This window comes from Lampris incognitus, chromosome 18 (assembly GCF_029633865.1).
Source record: "Lampris incognitus isolate fLamInc1 chromosome 18, fLamInc1.hap2, whole genome shotgun sequence".
In the NCBI taxonomy this organism is placed as follows: domain Eukaryota; kingdom Metazoa; phylum Chordata; class Actinopteri; order Lampriformes; family Lampridae; genus Lampris; species Lampris incognitus.
The window spans coordinates 34,524,394-34,541,315 of NC_079228.1; the positions used below are offsets into that span (position 1 = coordinate 34,524,394).

At 47.5% G+C, this 16,922-nt stretch overlaps 2 protein-coding genes and 2 non-coding genes across 4 annotated transcripts in view; 2 read left to right on the top strand and 2 right to left on the bottom strand.

The window, feature by feature from the left end:
* The window catches only part of LOC130128864 (solute carrier family 45 member 4), a 38,500-nt gene extending 37,645 nt beyond the window's left edge, over positions 1-855 (top strand). Inside the window, exons 12-14 of the mRNA XM_056298628.1 lie at positions 85-153; positions 263-417; positions 588-855. Of these exons, the coding sequence (XP_056154603.1) occupies positions 85-153; positions 263-417; positions 588-768 (405 nt within the window). The 3' untranslated portion in view covers positions 769-855. The remainder of the gene's footprint in view (positions 1-84; positions 154-262; positions 418-587) is intronic.
* Positions 856-14,433: 13,578 nt separating this feature from the next.
* trnac-gca (transfer RNA cysteine (anticodon GCA)) lies at positions 14,434-14,505 on the bottom strand. The gene has a single exon. It is a non-coding gene; the product is annotated as a tRNA-Cys (tRNA).
* A 1,261-nt stretch (positions 14,506-15,766) lies between these two features.
* The window catches only part of cfap20 (cilia and flagella associated protein 20), a 3,660-nt gene continuing 2,504 nt past the window's right edge, over positions 15,767-16,922 (top strand). Inside the window, exon 1 of the mRNA XM_056298038.1 lies at positions 15,767-15,874. Within this exon, the coding sequence (XP_056154013.1) occupies positions 15,767-15,874 (108 nt within the window). The remainder of the gene's footprint in view (positions 15,875-16,922) is intronic.
* trnac-gca (transfer RNA cysteine (anticodon GCA)) lies at positions 16,260-16,331 on the bottom strand. Its single transcript has one exon. It is a non-coding gene; the product is annotated as a tRNA-Cys (tRNA).

Here is a 16,922-nt window from a genome sequence, read left to right on the forward strand (position 1 = left end):
ACTATTGTCAGAACGATACATACAAATATGTAAATGTGTCTTTAAATCTCTGTCTCTCTGACTCTCTGTCTTTCTCTCTAACAGTATATTCAGCACAGTCCTGGAAACTCCCGGAGAGGCTTTGGTATCGACTGTGCCATCTTATCCTGCCAGGTGGACATTCACACGTTTTTTCCACATCTCTGTCTGCCTGTCCTGTTTTTAAGTAAACCATGATACACTACAGAACTGTGTTTTTTAACATAATACCTTATTTGTGCAGGTGTATATCAGTCAGATCTTAGTGGCTTCAGGTCTGGGTGCCGTCGTTGACGCAGTGGGAAGTGTTCGCGTCATTCCCATCGTGGCCTCTGGGGGATCCCTCCTCGGTTTCATCACTGCCTGCTTCCTGGTGATTTATCCTACACCAAACACCGGGTAAGAAAACTGTTGGGTCCAAGTCGGAGCCTTTCAGCTCAACTATCTCTTCCCTTGAATTTTTCACCAAATTCAGACTCAAACAACCAAATTTTACAAAGGTACCTTTTTTTTCTTTTTTTTTAATCATTTAGTCAGGTAGTACTTATGATTATACTTGTGGTCGACAGGGACGGAGAGTCAGGCAAAGCATCAGAGAGGCGGGCTTTGACGGTTCCGGAGCAGACCAATGGCAGCAGTGTGTCTGTCACTGTTGTCATGGAGAAACCCAGCTTCCTGAAACTCAACAAGAAGGGCAGGACCACCACCACCACCACTTCCTGTCATGTGGAGAATGAGTCCACTTTGTGATTAGTGGGCTAGCTTTGATGGACAGGGAATTACAGGTTACCGTGGAAACAAATGGTGATATCCATCAACATCATCCTTGATGGAAAGGAGAGCTAATGATGCCCCCTTTAACCTTCTCCCTCTCACCATCTAAGCTGATTGATGAATGCTGGGAAATGGAGAGAGAGGATGGCAATTAGTCTGGTCTGGTAACCACTGATCAGCCCTGGAATCTACTGGTTTGGCCTGGCATCTGCTCTTAACTTTGACCGGTTTGGTCTGTTCCAGTTTGTTTCAGCCCATTTTTCTTGGGTTCTAAAAGCAAGATCTATAAATAATACGGTTCTGTCCTGATTTGAATGAAGCAAACAGCATATGGCATGGGAAAACTGATCTAAAGGGCCAGCCTGCCCCACTTTGTCCTAAAGGAGTTCTGGTACCTGTGCTGGCCCAACCGTCACCAAATTCCATCACTTCCTCTTCGTCATCAAGAACCTGAGTGATTTATAGATCTTGGTCGGAGGAAGATGTAGTTGTTTTGGAGAGAAACATCTGTCTGTCTGTCTCTCTTTCTGTTGTCTTTCTGTCTCTGTCTCCTCTCTCTCTCTCTCTCTCTCTCTCTCTCTCTCTCTCTCTCTCTCTCTCTCTCAGGGCCTCTAGGAGTTGCTACTGAGCAGCTTCCTGGACAGGAAATTTCAGGGGACTAACACACACACAGACACAGATACAAACACACACACACACACACACACACACACACACACACACACACACACACACACACTCCTTTTACATTATCGTTGGGGTCATTGGCAAGCAAATTAAAACCAGAGTAATGAACGCTATTCCTCGAAGCTGCAATCGTTTGAAAAAAAAAATGCTGAAAATCGTTCTTCCTCATGGACCGATTTAGGTTGATTGAACTGTCGTTCGCCGACGGAGAGGCTAATTGATGAGACTGTCTGTTGACTTTGTGTCTCCTGCAGGGGGCGCTGTGCTCACCAAATGAAGGCCTGTGGCAAGGGGCCAAACACTTTTCTGCTCTTCAGACCTGTACAGTGCTGTGTTACTGTAGCTTTAAGACTATTGAGCTCTTCAAAGCAATGCTTCTTAAAACATGGGGCGGGGCCTGAAATAGGTCCATCATCTCTGGATCCCCTCACAACAAGTTTTGTTCCTCACTTGAGTCTGGATACCAGACCAGAAAAAAAGAGTCCAAAAACAATTGTGAGACATATAATGATGTTTTCTTTGTCCCTCTTACGACCACAGGGCTAACATGTTTTGAAGAAGCCTTTATTCTCTCTAAGGGCAAAAACTGCATTTTCTGGGTTTGGGTCCAGCATTTCAAACATTTAAAAATGGCTGCTCCAAGGTGTACGGTGTTGTCGTAAGGGTCTTCTGTGTATTTAAGTGGCTCAGTACTTATACTGAGGCTCCACTAAAGAAGAATGATGCAATAAGTATGCAGGGCATTACTAACAAAGAACAGTTGAGATGGAAAAACAAGTTCTGTGTTACAAAATCAGAGTAATGTTTGAAGATGCCATTTCAAAAGCTGTAGTGATGTTGATGTAAAATGTTTGCTTTTGAATAATCAGAAAAAAATCCACATGCTGCATGATCTGGGAGTGGAGGAGAGAGACAAACCAAACAATGGAGGAGAAGCGAGAAGTGTTACTCAGCTTTTAGTTCTCTCCGTCTCTTTGCCGTTAACACGATGTCTGCGTCAGCTAACGCCGCGTCACAAGGGTTGTGGCTGCATAAGAAAGTGCTGACTCGACCTCGGTCAGACAAGCAACATTTAATCCTCCGACGCTTTGTCATATGGCTCCACGAGAGAATTTGAATTCAAAAGTTACTGGCTGGGTAATGTTTCCAAAGCCATCCTACGAAATATGACAAAAGCTGAATCATTATGTTTTAGGAAAATAAAAAACAGGGTCAATTTTGCGATGTTAGTCCACATAAAAGCCGGCCAACTTAGTTCTAGCTCGCTCAACAGCACAAAAAAAAAAAAGTGTCTTCGAAAAAAATCAGGGCATTTCAATCAGAATACAAGATGGACGAGGCTGCCTGACACTCAGAGACTCTTATCAGGTTTATAATCAGTTTAATCAATCCAGAAACGGATTTCACGTGCTGCTTTTGGCTCTGTGACATGGCACGACGCGAGACAAAACGCAGGCTTTAGGTGGAGGAGAAGACGGATGAGAAAGCGGGGGGGGGGGGAGGAGCAGATGAGCAGAGATTGGGGAAGCGGGTAGATGCACTTTGGCAGAATCCACAACTTGCGCACAACTCAGTTTAACACAAAAAACGAGGAACTCCAACTTTGGGGCAGCCCGCGATCACGCAGAAATCTGCCAGTTAACTGCTGGGAGTTTTGAGTTCAGAAATGTACATGTATACCGATGAACAACCTCTGACTTGACATGAGTAAAACCCCTTTGTTGCCTTTTGATAAAACTACAAATTGTCCACAGCCAAACCTCTGAAATATTGCAGGATCCATTTACAATCCCTCTGTCTCTCTCATCCTCCGTTCTGATTACTTGGGTGAGCCAAACTTCTTTTACTCTCTTCGGATTGTCTGTTGGACTTCTGATTGAACCATTTTGTATCCCCAAGTGTAGTTAATCCAAACGCCTGCAAGGAGGGATGCAAAATGGCTCCTGTAACATCAGATGAGAGGACTGCAAAGGCAGAAGCGTGGTGTTAGGAAGGATGGACATACTCAATATACCTGCAGATACCCAGAATTACACCAACACAGGTCATAAATGTATGTCTAAACTCCCACACCCATTGTTATTGTATTAAACTAATATTTGTCGTGAATATTGCTACTGAGTGTAAACAAATCAAGTGAAATAACCTCAATCTTAATCTTTGGAATGTTTCGGTGGCACACGATGCTAGGCATGTAAAACCAAACTTAACATTGTAAAAGAGAACAAGCACGTTTGTATGTGTTTTAATAGTGCATTCGTTTATTGACAAATCAGTTCAGTTTTGCAATAATGGCCTGCGTTCCTCGGTGAGGGGGTGGACTGTGATATTGATTGGACAGTGTTTGTATTTCGGGGTATGCGTCTCATGCATGAGATGGCATCTTTCTGTCAAAATCCCTTTCAGAGCTGCTCCTTCTGTTTGCTTACCACTTGTCAGTACACAGGCCATGGATTCAGGTCAGGTTTCCTTCAACTCAATCATCTTAAAAATGCAAATTGAAAGGAACGGCAATGTACATGTTTGAGAGTTCCTTTGCCGATGGTGTAGTGTTTCGTTTGAAACTTATTTTTATTTGACTTCTGAGATGTGTTAAAATTGTGTTAATACTCGCTGTATGGGATTGCACTGAAAGTGAAGTGACTTAAAGACCGTTGGTGCGCCTGTTTGGATAGTTGTCCATAGTGTAGCCGTTGTGGAGCTATTTTTTTAGTTTCAGTCAATGCAGACATGATGAATCGGTGCCAGGTGTTTTGCATTGTGGCTTGACCCGGCTCTGGCTATACTAGGACACAAATGTGGGGACAGTACAGTGATGCGAAAGGCAGACTTCACATGTAAGTGGGATGACTGCTCCATTGGAAGATCATTAGCTATTGAATGGATTTTCTGGGCCTTAGGGCCTTAAACAAATACCCTGTTAAAGGATGTATACGTACACTTTCAGTTCCAACAGAAACATGACAATTTATGAACTTTTGAGTTGCTAGGTTTTGCATGCAGCAACACCGGCGTGCATGTGTTGAATGCCATAATATGATCCCGGGCAAATCACTATGGTGGTCTGTCTTTGCTGTCCTTGGTCAGGGGTCTCTTTTTTAATGCATGGCTGTATATTCCTTTCTCTTGTCCGAATATAAAAAACCGACATGTAATCTTTTTTAACTTGAACTTGCATTGTGCGGAGGTCTGAGTCGGTACACTCGTAACAAGAGCACGTCAGTTTCAGCACATGCACATATTTTAACACGTTTCAACATAAAACGCGACATAAATGCCTTGGTAGTGTTGCAGGTTTCGTCATGTTGTGTTACATTCTGGTGCTGCGCTCACACCGGCAGCGACAAAGCGGCCGGAAGTCATTGGTTTCCGACGGTCTCCGGGGGGCGATATTATGAACCCTACAAGGCCTCGCCAAGACCCGCCCTACTCTGTCTGTGATTGGCTAACCCTAACCTTAACCAACCTAACCAACGGAGGCAACGAGTACTAGCCAATCAGAGGCATCGGGTCTTGGCGTGGCCATAGTAGGATTCTGGGTCTTGGCGAGGCCTATGTAGGGTTCATAATATCGTGGGGCCTACGCTGCCAGGCGACGTTGAACTTTATGCAAATAAGCGGTGACGCAGCTGAGCGACGGCCAATCAGAGGGCAGACGTGTTCCTCTTATATTCTCTCTGCGAAACATTTTCCCTAAACTTTGGTTCCTATTAGCATTTTAGCTCCTATAGCCAACATGGAGGAGAACCTGAATAGAGCGGTTACCGGCGTTCCTGTCACGACATGTTGATGGGGAACCTTTTCAACCACAAGCTGGATCGCCTGAAACGTTTTAATGGGAAATACACGCGTCGGGGCGTCACTTGATTCTCGATTAATCGGGAACGCTTTTATTTGTCATGTCGTGTGCAAGTACATGAAATGAAACGAAATATCGTTTCCCTCTGCCCACGGCAGTGCAACACAAAGCCAAAAACACGTCCAGACACTACAAGAACACACGTCAAAGTAAACTAAAGAACAAAATCACTGACTGACGGAACTGCCTGTGCAATGAGCTAGCAGTTAGCTTAGCCTGCCCACTACACACCAGTGTAACAGGTTATTTTCTTGCCCGGTGCGGGATTCGATACGGGGTGTACTGCACCACAAGGCGGCATCACTAACCGCTCGGCTAAAGGGTCAGACCCGCTAGCTAGGGGCTAACGTGTCTTAGTAGTAGTTTATATTATAAACATAAGATGCAAGTGTAGAGAATATGCTACCAATGCACATTGCGTAAACGCGTGCTTTTTTAATTTTTTATTTCTAAGTTAAGTTTCCGCCGGAAAGAAAAACGTGTGCTACTAGTCAGACATCACCCAGTAATGGATTCCCACAGGACGGCACACTTAGCCGAGGTGGCGTGAGACGTGGCCCTAATAATAACAGCGTGCCCACAACACCACTGTGAATACCCTCAGTACCTTTGCTGCACTGGTGAGTTGCAGTGAGTAACACACACACACACACACACACACACACACACACACACACACACACACACACACACACACACACACACACACACACACACACACACACACACACACACACACACACAAAAGAGAATCGATGCATCTCCTGTCAATACATGTGTCGCCCACTTCCTCAGAACCATGTTAGCAGCGCCCACAAGCTGGCTGCAAGCGACAGCGTGTCGCCGCTGTATGTCGCCGAGTCGCCGCCGGTGTGAACGCAGCTTACTGCACCGATGGGTTGGCAGCGACACGTCCGTGTTACGCGTGTAGGGAAGGAACAGCGAGGCTTGAATACTTGAAGTACAGTTTGAAGTGTCTCTGGTGTAATGCAATGGGAAGTTTTGTTTTTTGCTCTTTTTGTCCCGAGCCTCTCACCGTAGACCCTGGAATGTTAAGATAGCGTGGCCTCTTGCATGGCCTATTGGGCGATTGAGTACTTTTTTTTTTATTCCATCAGGTGACTTATAAAGTCTAAGTCAGTGAATGTAAAGTGATTTCATTCCCGGTGAAATCACTTTGTATTGTCGTTTCGACATGCCAGGAGGTCTGACGTCGCACAGAACTTGCACATACAAAGTTAAAGCTAAAATGAAGAAAAAAACTGTCTTGCAGAAAGAAGAGAATTGAAATCTCGGCTATTTATTTTTTAGCTTTCTTGTTTTAAAAGGACACATTCACTTTATTAAAAAAAAAAAGCTCTTACTGTAGTGGTTGCAGGATAGTTGCTGCAGAGAGACTGGAATGGATGAGAGCGGTGTGCGCGTGAGTGTGTGTTTGAATTCACAGGTGCTTACAACGTAAAGCTAATGGTGTGTTAAAATGTCATCTCAGTTTCTGTTTTGGTGGTTATTCTTTCCAAGCACCAGGTTTACACCTAACACTTTCTGAAACCGATGGCTGCAATACCAGAAGTTAATATTTACAATCTGTGAGTTGCATTTATTGTCCCCCACCGTGTTTAAATTCACTTAGGAAAGTCTTCTCTTGTCCTTGCTGTTCTGCATTTAAACAGAGCCATTGATAGTCAGAGTTTGGCCAATGCACTTTGAAGCAGCTGCCATTTTAAATCTATAATCCTGATCCAGGTCTTTGGCAAAGTAGCTTGTTTTTTTCCATGCCAAGAATCTTCAACATCTCACCAGTGCAGTTTTCTGGTGGATGTTTATTTTCCCCATATTGACAGCCAGTTCAGTTAAAAAGAAAGAAAGGGGGGGGGGTCAGCAAATGTGGCTCCTTTTGACAACCTGGTCCAACTCTGTCTATGTAAGGGCTCTGCATTGCATTTAGAAGACTGTCTGTGTGTTGTGAATGATGGTGAGAGATGCCTGTATACTCTTATCCTCACAGAGGTTTAATCACAAAGAAAACTTAAAGAATGGGAAAACATGTATGTAATATGCCTTTTCATTTGAAACAAAAAAAAGATGTAAATATATATATTTCTCTTAGTTTCTTCCTTTTTTGCTGCTATAAAAAGCTGATTATTTTTGTTAGTAGTTCTGTTTTCTATATAAGGACTGTACATATATACATATATATATACATATACATAAATATATCTATATGTTGTGTAAATATGCTTGAGCCTGCATATGTAGGACTCTGGATGAACACTGTATGAAACGCACCTTTAAAATATCTTGAGACGCAAACCTGCAATGGCTCCTTTTTCATTGTTCATTGAACATATTTTTTAAAAAAAGAAAAGGTTGAATGTGTGTTGGATTAGTGCTCTCTCTCATATCTGACATAGATGATAAATAATAATCATTACTGTAACCGGTTATTTTCTTGCCCGGTGCGGGATTCGATACGAGGTGTACTGCACCACAAGGCGATATCACTAACCGCTCGGCTAAAGGGTTAGACCCCTTAGCTAGGGGCTAACGGGTCTTATTAGTAGTTAACATTACATTTATAAATGTAATGATTATTATTATAATTATTATTTATCATGAAAAGTACTATTTCTAGACACCCAAGGCGCTTCACAGGGAAGGGGGTAACTCACTTCAACCACCATCAATGGTGTGGCGCCCGCCTGGGTGATGCACGGCAGCCATTTTGCGCCAGAACTCTCACCACACATCAGTTTGCGGTGGAGAGGGAGGAATCATTGATCCAGTTACACCGGGGGGGGGGGTGATTAGGTGGCCAGATGGAGAGAGCCAGTTTGGGAATTTTGCCAGGACACCGGGGAACCCCCCACTCTTTGCGATAGGCGCCACGGGGTCTTTAATGACCACAGTGAGTCAGGACCTCGGATTTGTGAACTGTGGCCGTTGATGAACAACAGATAATATGGCGTCAAAACGCGCCAGACGGCAGGGATGTTTGTAGCCTGACTCCACCACAGCGTTAGAAGTGGTGTGATTTGTTAATCTGAACAGATGGGGACGAATTTTGATGTAGAACAGAGACGCTACAAGGAGGATTTCAAGTACACGCTGTGCGCCATTAAAAACAAAAAACAAACCCGCAGGAACCAGGAAGTGGGCGGAGACAGCGGAACCAGGCCTCTGGCCAGCGCCCTGTTTCCCAACACCTACTGATGTCAAAGGTCACACAAGCCCTTCAGCACCCGGAAGTTGAACCAGGATAAGCGGGTGGATGAATCAGTTCATCTGGACGCAACAGTTATTGAGAGGAAACGTTTCCTCACTCATCTACGTTTACACGACAACGCTCTTGCTGAAAACGGGAACGTTTTTCCTTTGCGTTTTAAAAACGTTCCGCCTTCAGACGACTTAGCAGACACACCTAAGTTAAACACAGCTCGGTGGTCCGCCATTGTCCTTACCCGCGCATGGCCGTTTGACTGAAAACGTAACGCGCATGTGCGAAGTGGAGCCGTGACGTCACCGTCTCCCCAGTTCACACGGCGACGCTGGGGTTGCGTCTTCAAAATGTTTCACTCCGGAACCCGGTTTAAAAAAGTTTGCGTTTTCAGGCTCCCAAAAACGCCGTTGTCGTGTGAACGAACGGCCAAAACGCCTCCGGGTAGAGTAGCGGTCTGTTCCGTTGCCTACTAACACGGGAATCGCCGGTTCGAATCCCCGTGTTACCTCCGGCTTGGTGGGGCGTCCCTACAGACACAATTGGCCGTGTCTGCGGGGTGGGAAGCCGGATGTGAGTCTGTGTCCTGGTCGCTGCACTAGCGCCTCCTCTGGTTGGTCGGGGTGTCTGTTCGGTGGGGAGGGGGAACTGGGGGGAATAGCGTGACGTCCGCCTGGTGAAACTCCTCACTGTCAGGGGAAAAGAAGCGGCTGGCGACTCCACATGTATTAGAGGAGGCATGTGGTAGTCTGCAGCCCTCCCCGGATCGGCAGGGGGGGTGGAGCAGAGACCGGGACGGCTCGGAAGAGTGGGGTAATCGGCCGGATACAACTGGGGAGAAAAAAAGGGGGGTAAAATAAAAATAAATCTGCTGTGGGGATTGTCATGCAAAAATAAACCTACAGTGTTGCGACGGCATTTTGGGTTTTATTTTCACAAACGCACACACACACACAAGTTTAATTTATTATATATACATAGAGAGAGGGTGGGGTGGGGGGGTAAAGTGCTGTCAGGAGGGATTTGCAGTGGTTTCTGGTGAAGTAACGTGCAGCAGTTTCGGGGCTGCTTTGACGCTTTCTTCACCAAAACACCTTTACTCAGCGTCTGGAGAGGCCCCGCGGAGTCACGTGGTCCGAAGAGGAAGACAGGGAGGGGGGGGGTCTGCTGTCAATGCAGAATTATCTCTCGCTCACACACGCACACACACGCACACACACACACACACACACACACCGTCCCTCTCTCTCTCTCTCTCTCTCTCTCTCTCTCTCTCTCTCTCTCTCTCTCTCTCTCTCTCTCACACACACACACACAGTCCCTCTCTCTCTCGCTCACACACACACATCGTCCCTCTCTCTCTCTCTCTCTCTCTCTCTCTCTCTCTCTCTCTCTCTCTCTCTCTCGCTCACACGCACACACACACACACAGTCACTCTCTCTCTCTGCCTACACAGAGAAACCCGAGGAGGAACCTGAAGAGCTGGTTTCTCTTTCTCGTTGTATGTCTTCATATGTCTGCGTGTGTGTGTGTGTGTGTGTGTGTGTGTGTGTGTGTGTGTGTGTGTGTGACCCCTTGTCTAGATTCCTCGTGTGGCACCAGAGTCAGCAAAAGGGGAAGTGTGTGCGCGCGCGCGCGCGCGTAAGATGCTATACATTTTCAACTGGTTGACGTTCAGTGGACGAGGGTGAGCCGCTGCCTGGTGGGAGCTTTGTCCTGCAGTGCCCCGCGTTGCCCCTGCAGTCGAGGAGACGATTCACTGCGAATCAGTGAACACAAAGGAAATAGACCTCTCTCTTTTTTTTCTCACTCCTACACTCGCGCCCACACAACGTGACTCACGCAGACGCGGCGGGTTGTGCCTACGGTGCTCCAACAAGGGTAACTTGTGGTTCAGGGGTGGCTGGGGGCACCTCTCTGCAAGTCTGCAGCCACAGGGCCAAGCTTTGCTCACATCCTGTACGAGAATGACACAACTATAAGCAACACACACGCACGCACACACACACACACACACACACACAAAGAAGTCATTCTGCTGATCCGCCACAATGGGCCGCATTGGCTGTCAAGCTAATGCAGAACGTGTGGAGGTGACGCAACGTCAGCTGTATGGTGCAGCTATCTGGGTGGAGAGGGCGCGTGCAGGGATTTTGAAATGAAAGCATGAATAAGCATGAATACTAAAAGAAAAGAAAAAAAACTGTAAAAACATGCCAGTGGAGGGGGGGGGGTCTGGGGTCGCAACTCATTAGGTTGATTTTGAGTGAGAGAAGAAAGGAAAGCTTCCCCCTCCACCCTCAGGACGGCTCCACCCGTTTCCCCGCAGCGGAGCAGGAGTACCTGTCGCATCTGTGAGGAGCGTCCGCTTCTCCTACTGCTGTGGCCAACATGATGCTCTGGATGCACGTTTTAGTCAAGGATTCATTACGTAAAGTTTAAAAAGATCTTGGTTTGATGTATTTACAAGTCTTGACGCAGTTTTCTATCTTTTTGGGGGGGGGGGTTGTTAAATAATGTGGTTTTCCCTGCCTCGCTTCGTCCACATTCAATGCTGCAAAGGGGAACTCGTTGCGCAAAAGTGCTCGGACGTCTCCCTCTAGTGGATCCAGACTGACGGAGAGGGGCTGAAACAGGCACCGGGGATCTGCTTCTCCTCGCGTAGGCTGACGGGGGGCTGATCTCACGCCGCGTAGCGGGGTAATGCGTCGCCATAGACGACAGCAAGGAATCAACGCAGACACGTCCGCCTCTTTCTGCCCGCGTGCACGGACACGCGCTCATCCATACTGATGTGCAAGTGGGAGGGTGAAGCGGCACGTGCACACCGTTCACACCTAATGCACAGGCGCGTACGGTGCATGCATGCATGCACGCACACACACGTAGGCGCGCGCGCGCGCACACACACACACGTAGGCGCACACACACAACGTGTGACTGAAAATATGAATATAATCATTAATGATTTTGTGGACGGAAAGAGAGAGGACGTTAAATTCTCTGTTTTCACAACAACAACAATGATTTTATTTACTGATCAGGTTTTAAACACAATGTTACAAAGCGCTTAACATTTAACAAAGGAAGAAACGGTGCGAGTCTGAGAATCGGGAGAAAGTGAAAATAACTTTGTCATGAAGCACAGCCGACCGATCCGAAGAAGAGAAACCCCGCTGACGAGGAAAATAATTGCGGCTGGAGGACAAATAAACATTTTCCTTTCAGTGTGACGAGAGACACGGCGCGGTGTGTCCCGGTGATGCGGGACCCGGAGTTCCTCTCGCTGTTCACGAGGCCACGGTGATGTTGAGCCGTCTGTGTTTCACCCTGGCGCTTTCATGAGAGAGAGACAACAGGCTGAGCCCACGAGCCTCCATTCATTCACTTTGGAAAACAACAAACAAAATACAGTAAACAAGTGTAAGAAGCCTCTGCGTCCTGCAGTAGACTCTTACCCCAGCAAACAAAAAGTCCCCACCATGTCCCCTAAAGGTCCTCTCCGAACGGCCGGGAAATGTCATTGTGTAGGGTTTGCATTACGTCACGGGGACGTTCCTCGGGACGTTCAATAACGTCACGGGGACGTCTAGAAGAATTTCCCCTAACATCCCTGTAATGTCTTCAGGACGTTTTTTGAACGTCCCACAATAACGTCCCCGGGACGTCCCGGGGACATCTAGAGAACTTTCTCCTGACGTCTCTGTAAATGTCGTCGGGACGTTCCGGGGAGGACTTTCTCCTGACGTCTCTATAATGTCGTCGGGACGTCCCGGGGACTTTCTCCTAACGTCTCTATAATGTCGTCGGGACGTCCAGGGGACTTTCTCCTAACGTCTCTATAATGTCGTCGGGACGTCCAGGGGACGTCTAGAGCACTTTCTCCTAATGTCTCTGTAATGTCGTCGGGACGTCCCGGGGACTTTCTCCTAACGTCTCTATAATGTCGTCGGGACGTCTTGGGGACGTCTAGAGGACTTTCTCCTAACGTCTCTGTAATGTCGTCGGGACGTCTCGAGGACTTTCTCCTGACGTCTCTGTAATGTCGTCGGGACGTCCCAGGGACGTCTAGAGGACTTTCTCCTGACGTCTCTGTAATGTCGTCGGGACATCCCGGGGACGTCTAGAGGACTTTCTCCTGACGTCTCTGTAATGTCGTCGGGACGTCCCGGGGACGTCTAGAGGACTTTCTCCTGACGTCTCTGTAATGTCATCGGGACGTCCCGGTGACGTAATGAAAACCCCACACAATGACATTTACCGGACGTTCGGAGAGGACCTTTAGGGGACGTGCTGGGGACGTTTTTTTTTGTTTGCTGGGATCTTTCATGACCCCGGTGACCCCGATGCTGTTTATCTTCTACTGCTGGTGGCTTGCTTATACGTTCTCTCTGTTAGCCGCCGAATGTTTCATGACTGCAAAAACACCAAGAACACCGGCAAATATCACAGAATATTGGATGTGAAGAGGGAAAACAAAAACGTGAAATTCCTGAAAAGTCCAACGCTTTTATGAGATAGAGGGTCTGCACAGGACACCGTTGCGACGCTTCCATTTAGACACTTAGAAAAGGATAAACAAAGGCATCACAAGTGGTCTGCAATAAGCACTTGCAGGAGTAACCTCCAAGTGTTTATACTTCTAAAGTTAGGTTTGCTTCTAGCTTATTAACTCTGTTGACTTAAGACCACTCTCTCTCTCCCTCTCTCTCTCCCTCTCCCTCTCTCTCTCCTTCTCTCTCCCTCTCTCTCTCTCTCTCTCTCTCTCTCTCTCTCTCTCTCTCTCACTCTCTCTCTCTCTCGCTCTGACTGTCTGCGCGCGTGAGCCAGTACTACTATTGACGTCACGTGTTCAGAATGCCTCCTCGGTGGCTTTATGCAACTGTAATTGGTCTGGTTAGCACTATTGTGAAGAAGGGCCAGAGAAAGCACAACACAACAATACCACTAAGAATATCCCACTCAGGTCACCATACAATAGCATTAGAACTCTTGTTTTTTTAGGGTTTTTTGTTTTGTTTTGTTTTTGTTTTGTTTTGCGGTGCCCTTGGTCTGGCGGTTGGACAAGGAAGTGCATTGCGTCTTCCTGTTTTGTCTGCTCCCCGTCTATGAGACCACGGTGTGGGCATGTCAGACGTATGTTTTACTGCCAGTACGACTCCGAGTTCAACATTTTTCACACTTTCAAGAATTTCCTTAAGGACGTCTTGTTTTATGCTTTTCAAGGACCGAATTTTACAAAGGCTGGTCTCTCAAACTCTTCAGGGAATCCGGTCCGTCCATTTAGTAACTCGGCCTTCAGTCATCGACGGTCTGCAGAAACTGTCTACCGTGCGGAGAGATAAATACCATTATAACGATAATTATTGGGCGTTTTTGCAAAATATCGATATATAGCCCCAAAAATCTTCTTACATATGCAGAAACACCACGTTTAAGAATGCAGCTGAGGTTCATTACATTGGACTGTTCGTTAATGCGAGGATAACATCGAACCGAATCTCGTCATCGCTATTTTGGGGGCGGCAAAATTGTGCGTCACGATATCAGAAAGTCATCCCAATACAATACTATGGAAAGACGATAAACGATAATAGTGAACGATTGTCCTGAGCTTGACTGTATGTTTGACTGTCCACAGCCACGGGATGATACGTGGGACAGACAGGAGGGAGGATGAAAAGAGGAGTGGGCAGTAAAACAGATAGATAAAGGGATGGTCTTGTAACAGTCCGAGTCCGGTAAATATAAATCCAACCGTCCATTATCCAAGCCGCCCATCCCAATCAGGGTTGCTGGAGCCTATCCCAGCGGTCATTGGGCGGCAGGCGGGGAGACATCTTGGACAGGCCGCCAGTTCATCACAGGACAATATTTAGGGGGCATCCGGATTTGAACCGGAGACCTCTTGATCTGCAGTCAAATGCTCTACCACTGAGCTATACCCCCACACTAGCTATACCACCACAAATATAAATATAAATGTAAATGTACAGGTCCGCGGTGGTGTAGCGGTTTAAGCATCAGCTTTGTGTCGATACAGTTGCCCACTGGGGACGGGGGTTCGCGCCCCGGTCTCGTCAGATCCGACTATGGCCGGACTCGATGAAGCAGCAATAATTGGCAGCGCTGTCTTCGGGAGGGGGGTTAGGGTTAGGGCTTGTGTTGGTCACACACATGAATGTGTGTGTGTGTGTGTGTGTGTGTGTGTGTGTGTGTGTGTGTGTGTGTGTGTGTGTGTGTGTGTGTGTGTGTGTGTGTAAGCAGTGGTTCGGCCTGGAATCGCCTTCTCACGGAAGTGGCGAGGCGTCTCCTTCGAGACTGCCGGCCGGAGAGATGCAGTTGGCGAACGCACGCGGTACGAGGGTGGGGTTTGAACTAACATAGGGATCGATTGGCCACTAAATTGGGAGAAAAAGGGGAAAAAATCAGAAATACATTTATTTTTAAAAAAAATTAAAAAGTAAATTTAAATATAAATGCAATGCCAAATAGCGCCACAGGGTGGCTCCTCCTTTTTGTCTTGTCGTGACGCAGTAGGGTAGAGCGCGCTCAGCGCCGCTTCCGCCGGCGTCCACGAGAGCGGACCGTCACCCCAAAGGGGGTGGCGCAGGTTGTAGTTTTTTGTGTTTCACCGTTCACGTCTGTGACCGGCGGACATGGTGCCGTGGAGACCTGCGGTTGTGTGGCCGACACAATGGCGGCAAGTGTGTGATCGACGTGTGTACTACACAATAAGGTCGCAGTGTTGAACTCGACTCTGAGCTAGTCGGCAATCCCGGGGCTCTTGCTAACTAGCCACATGCTGCTAGCTCTCTCCACCCGCACCTGCCCGATGTCTCTCTCTCTCTCTCTCTCTCTCTCTCTCTCTCTCTCTCTCTCTCTCTCTCTCTCTCTCTCTCTCTCCCTCCATCTCCCCCCTCTCTCCCTCTCTCTCCCTCTCTCTCTCCCTCCCTCTCCCCCCCTCTCTCCCTCTCTCTCTCTCTCTCTCTCTCTCTCTCTCTCCCTCTCCCCCCCCCCTCTCTCTCTCTCTCCCCCCCCCCCTCTCTCTCTCCCTCCCCCCCCCCTCTCTCTCGCTCTCTCTCTCTGGGTGAGGTTTTCTCCATCCCCATGTTTGTTTTGGTGCCCAAATACACGGCGAGAAGAAGGCTGCTCCTGGTCCTAGTTCAGCACTGTCAAGCTAGCGATCTGGAAGACCAGGAGGAACCAGATGCTAGGTCAGGGCTGGACCGGTGTGGTGCAGAGCATGAAGGCTTTGGTGGCGGCTCGTCTGAGACTAGAGCACGCTTTCTACACCCTGACCAGTGATCTGGACTCTGTCAGGGCTGTGTGGGGGGGCTACGACGTGTTTTATGGTCACTAAGTGAAGATGGGTCACTTGTTCTGGATTTCTAATTCGTTATGGTCGTGTGTGTGTGTGTGTGTGTGTGTGTGTGTGTGTGTGTGTGTGTGTGTGTGTGTGTGTGTATTCTGATGGAGTAATGATGCAGGATATTTTGTTTTTTTAGCTTACCAGTTTGTTTAATGTTGACTTGATGGGAATGGAGTGTTCGTTTTTTTTACTGTGATGTAAATAAAAGTTATTTTAAAAGTGAAGTCTCTCTCCCTCTGTGTCCGGGATGCTGAGCCTATACCAGCGGTCATTGGGCGGCAGGCGAGGAGACACCTTGGACAGGCCACCAGTCCATCACAGGACAATATTTAGGGGGCATCCGGATTTGAACCGGAGACCTCTTGATCTGCAGTCAAATGCTCTACCACTGAGCTATACCCCACACTAGCTATACCACCACAAATATAAATATAAATGTAAATGTACAGGTCCGCTGTGGTGTAGCGGTCTAAGCATCAGCTTTGTGTCGATACAGTTGCCCGCTGGGGACTGGGGGTTCGCGCCCCGGTCTCGTCAGATCCGACTATGGTCGGACTCGATGAAGCAGCAATAATTGGCAGCGCTGTCTTCGGGAGGGGGGTTAGGGTTAGGGCTTGTGTTGGTCACATGAATGTGTGTGTGTGTGTGTGTGTGTGTGTGTGTGTGTGTGTGTGTGTGTGTGTGTGTGTGTGTGTGTGTGTGTGTGTGTGTAAGCAGTGGTTCGGCCTGGAGTCGCCTTCTCACGGAAGTGGCGAGGCGTCTCCTTCGAGACTGCCGGCGGAGAGATGCAGTTGGCGAACGCACGCGGTACGAGGGTGGGGGTTTGAACTAACATAGGGATCGATTGGCCACTAAATTGGGAGAAAAAGGGGAAAAAATCAGAAATACATTTATTTTTAAAAAAAAATTTAAAAAGTAAATTTAAATATAAATGCAATGCCAAATAGCGCCACAGGGTGGCTCCTCCTTTTTGTCTTGTCGTGACGCAGTAGGG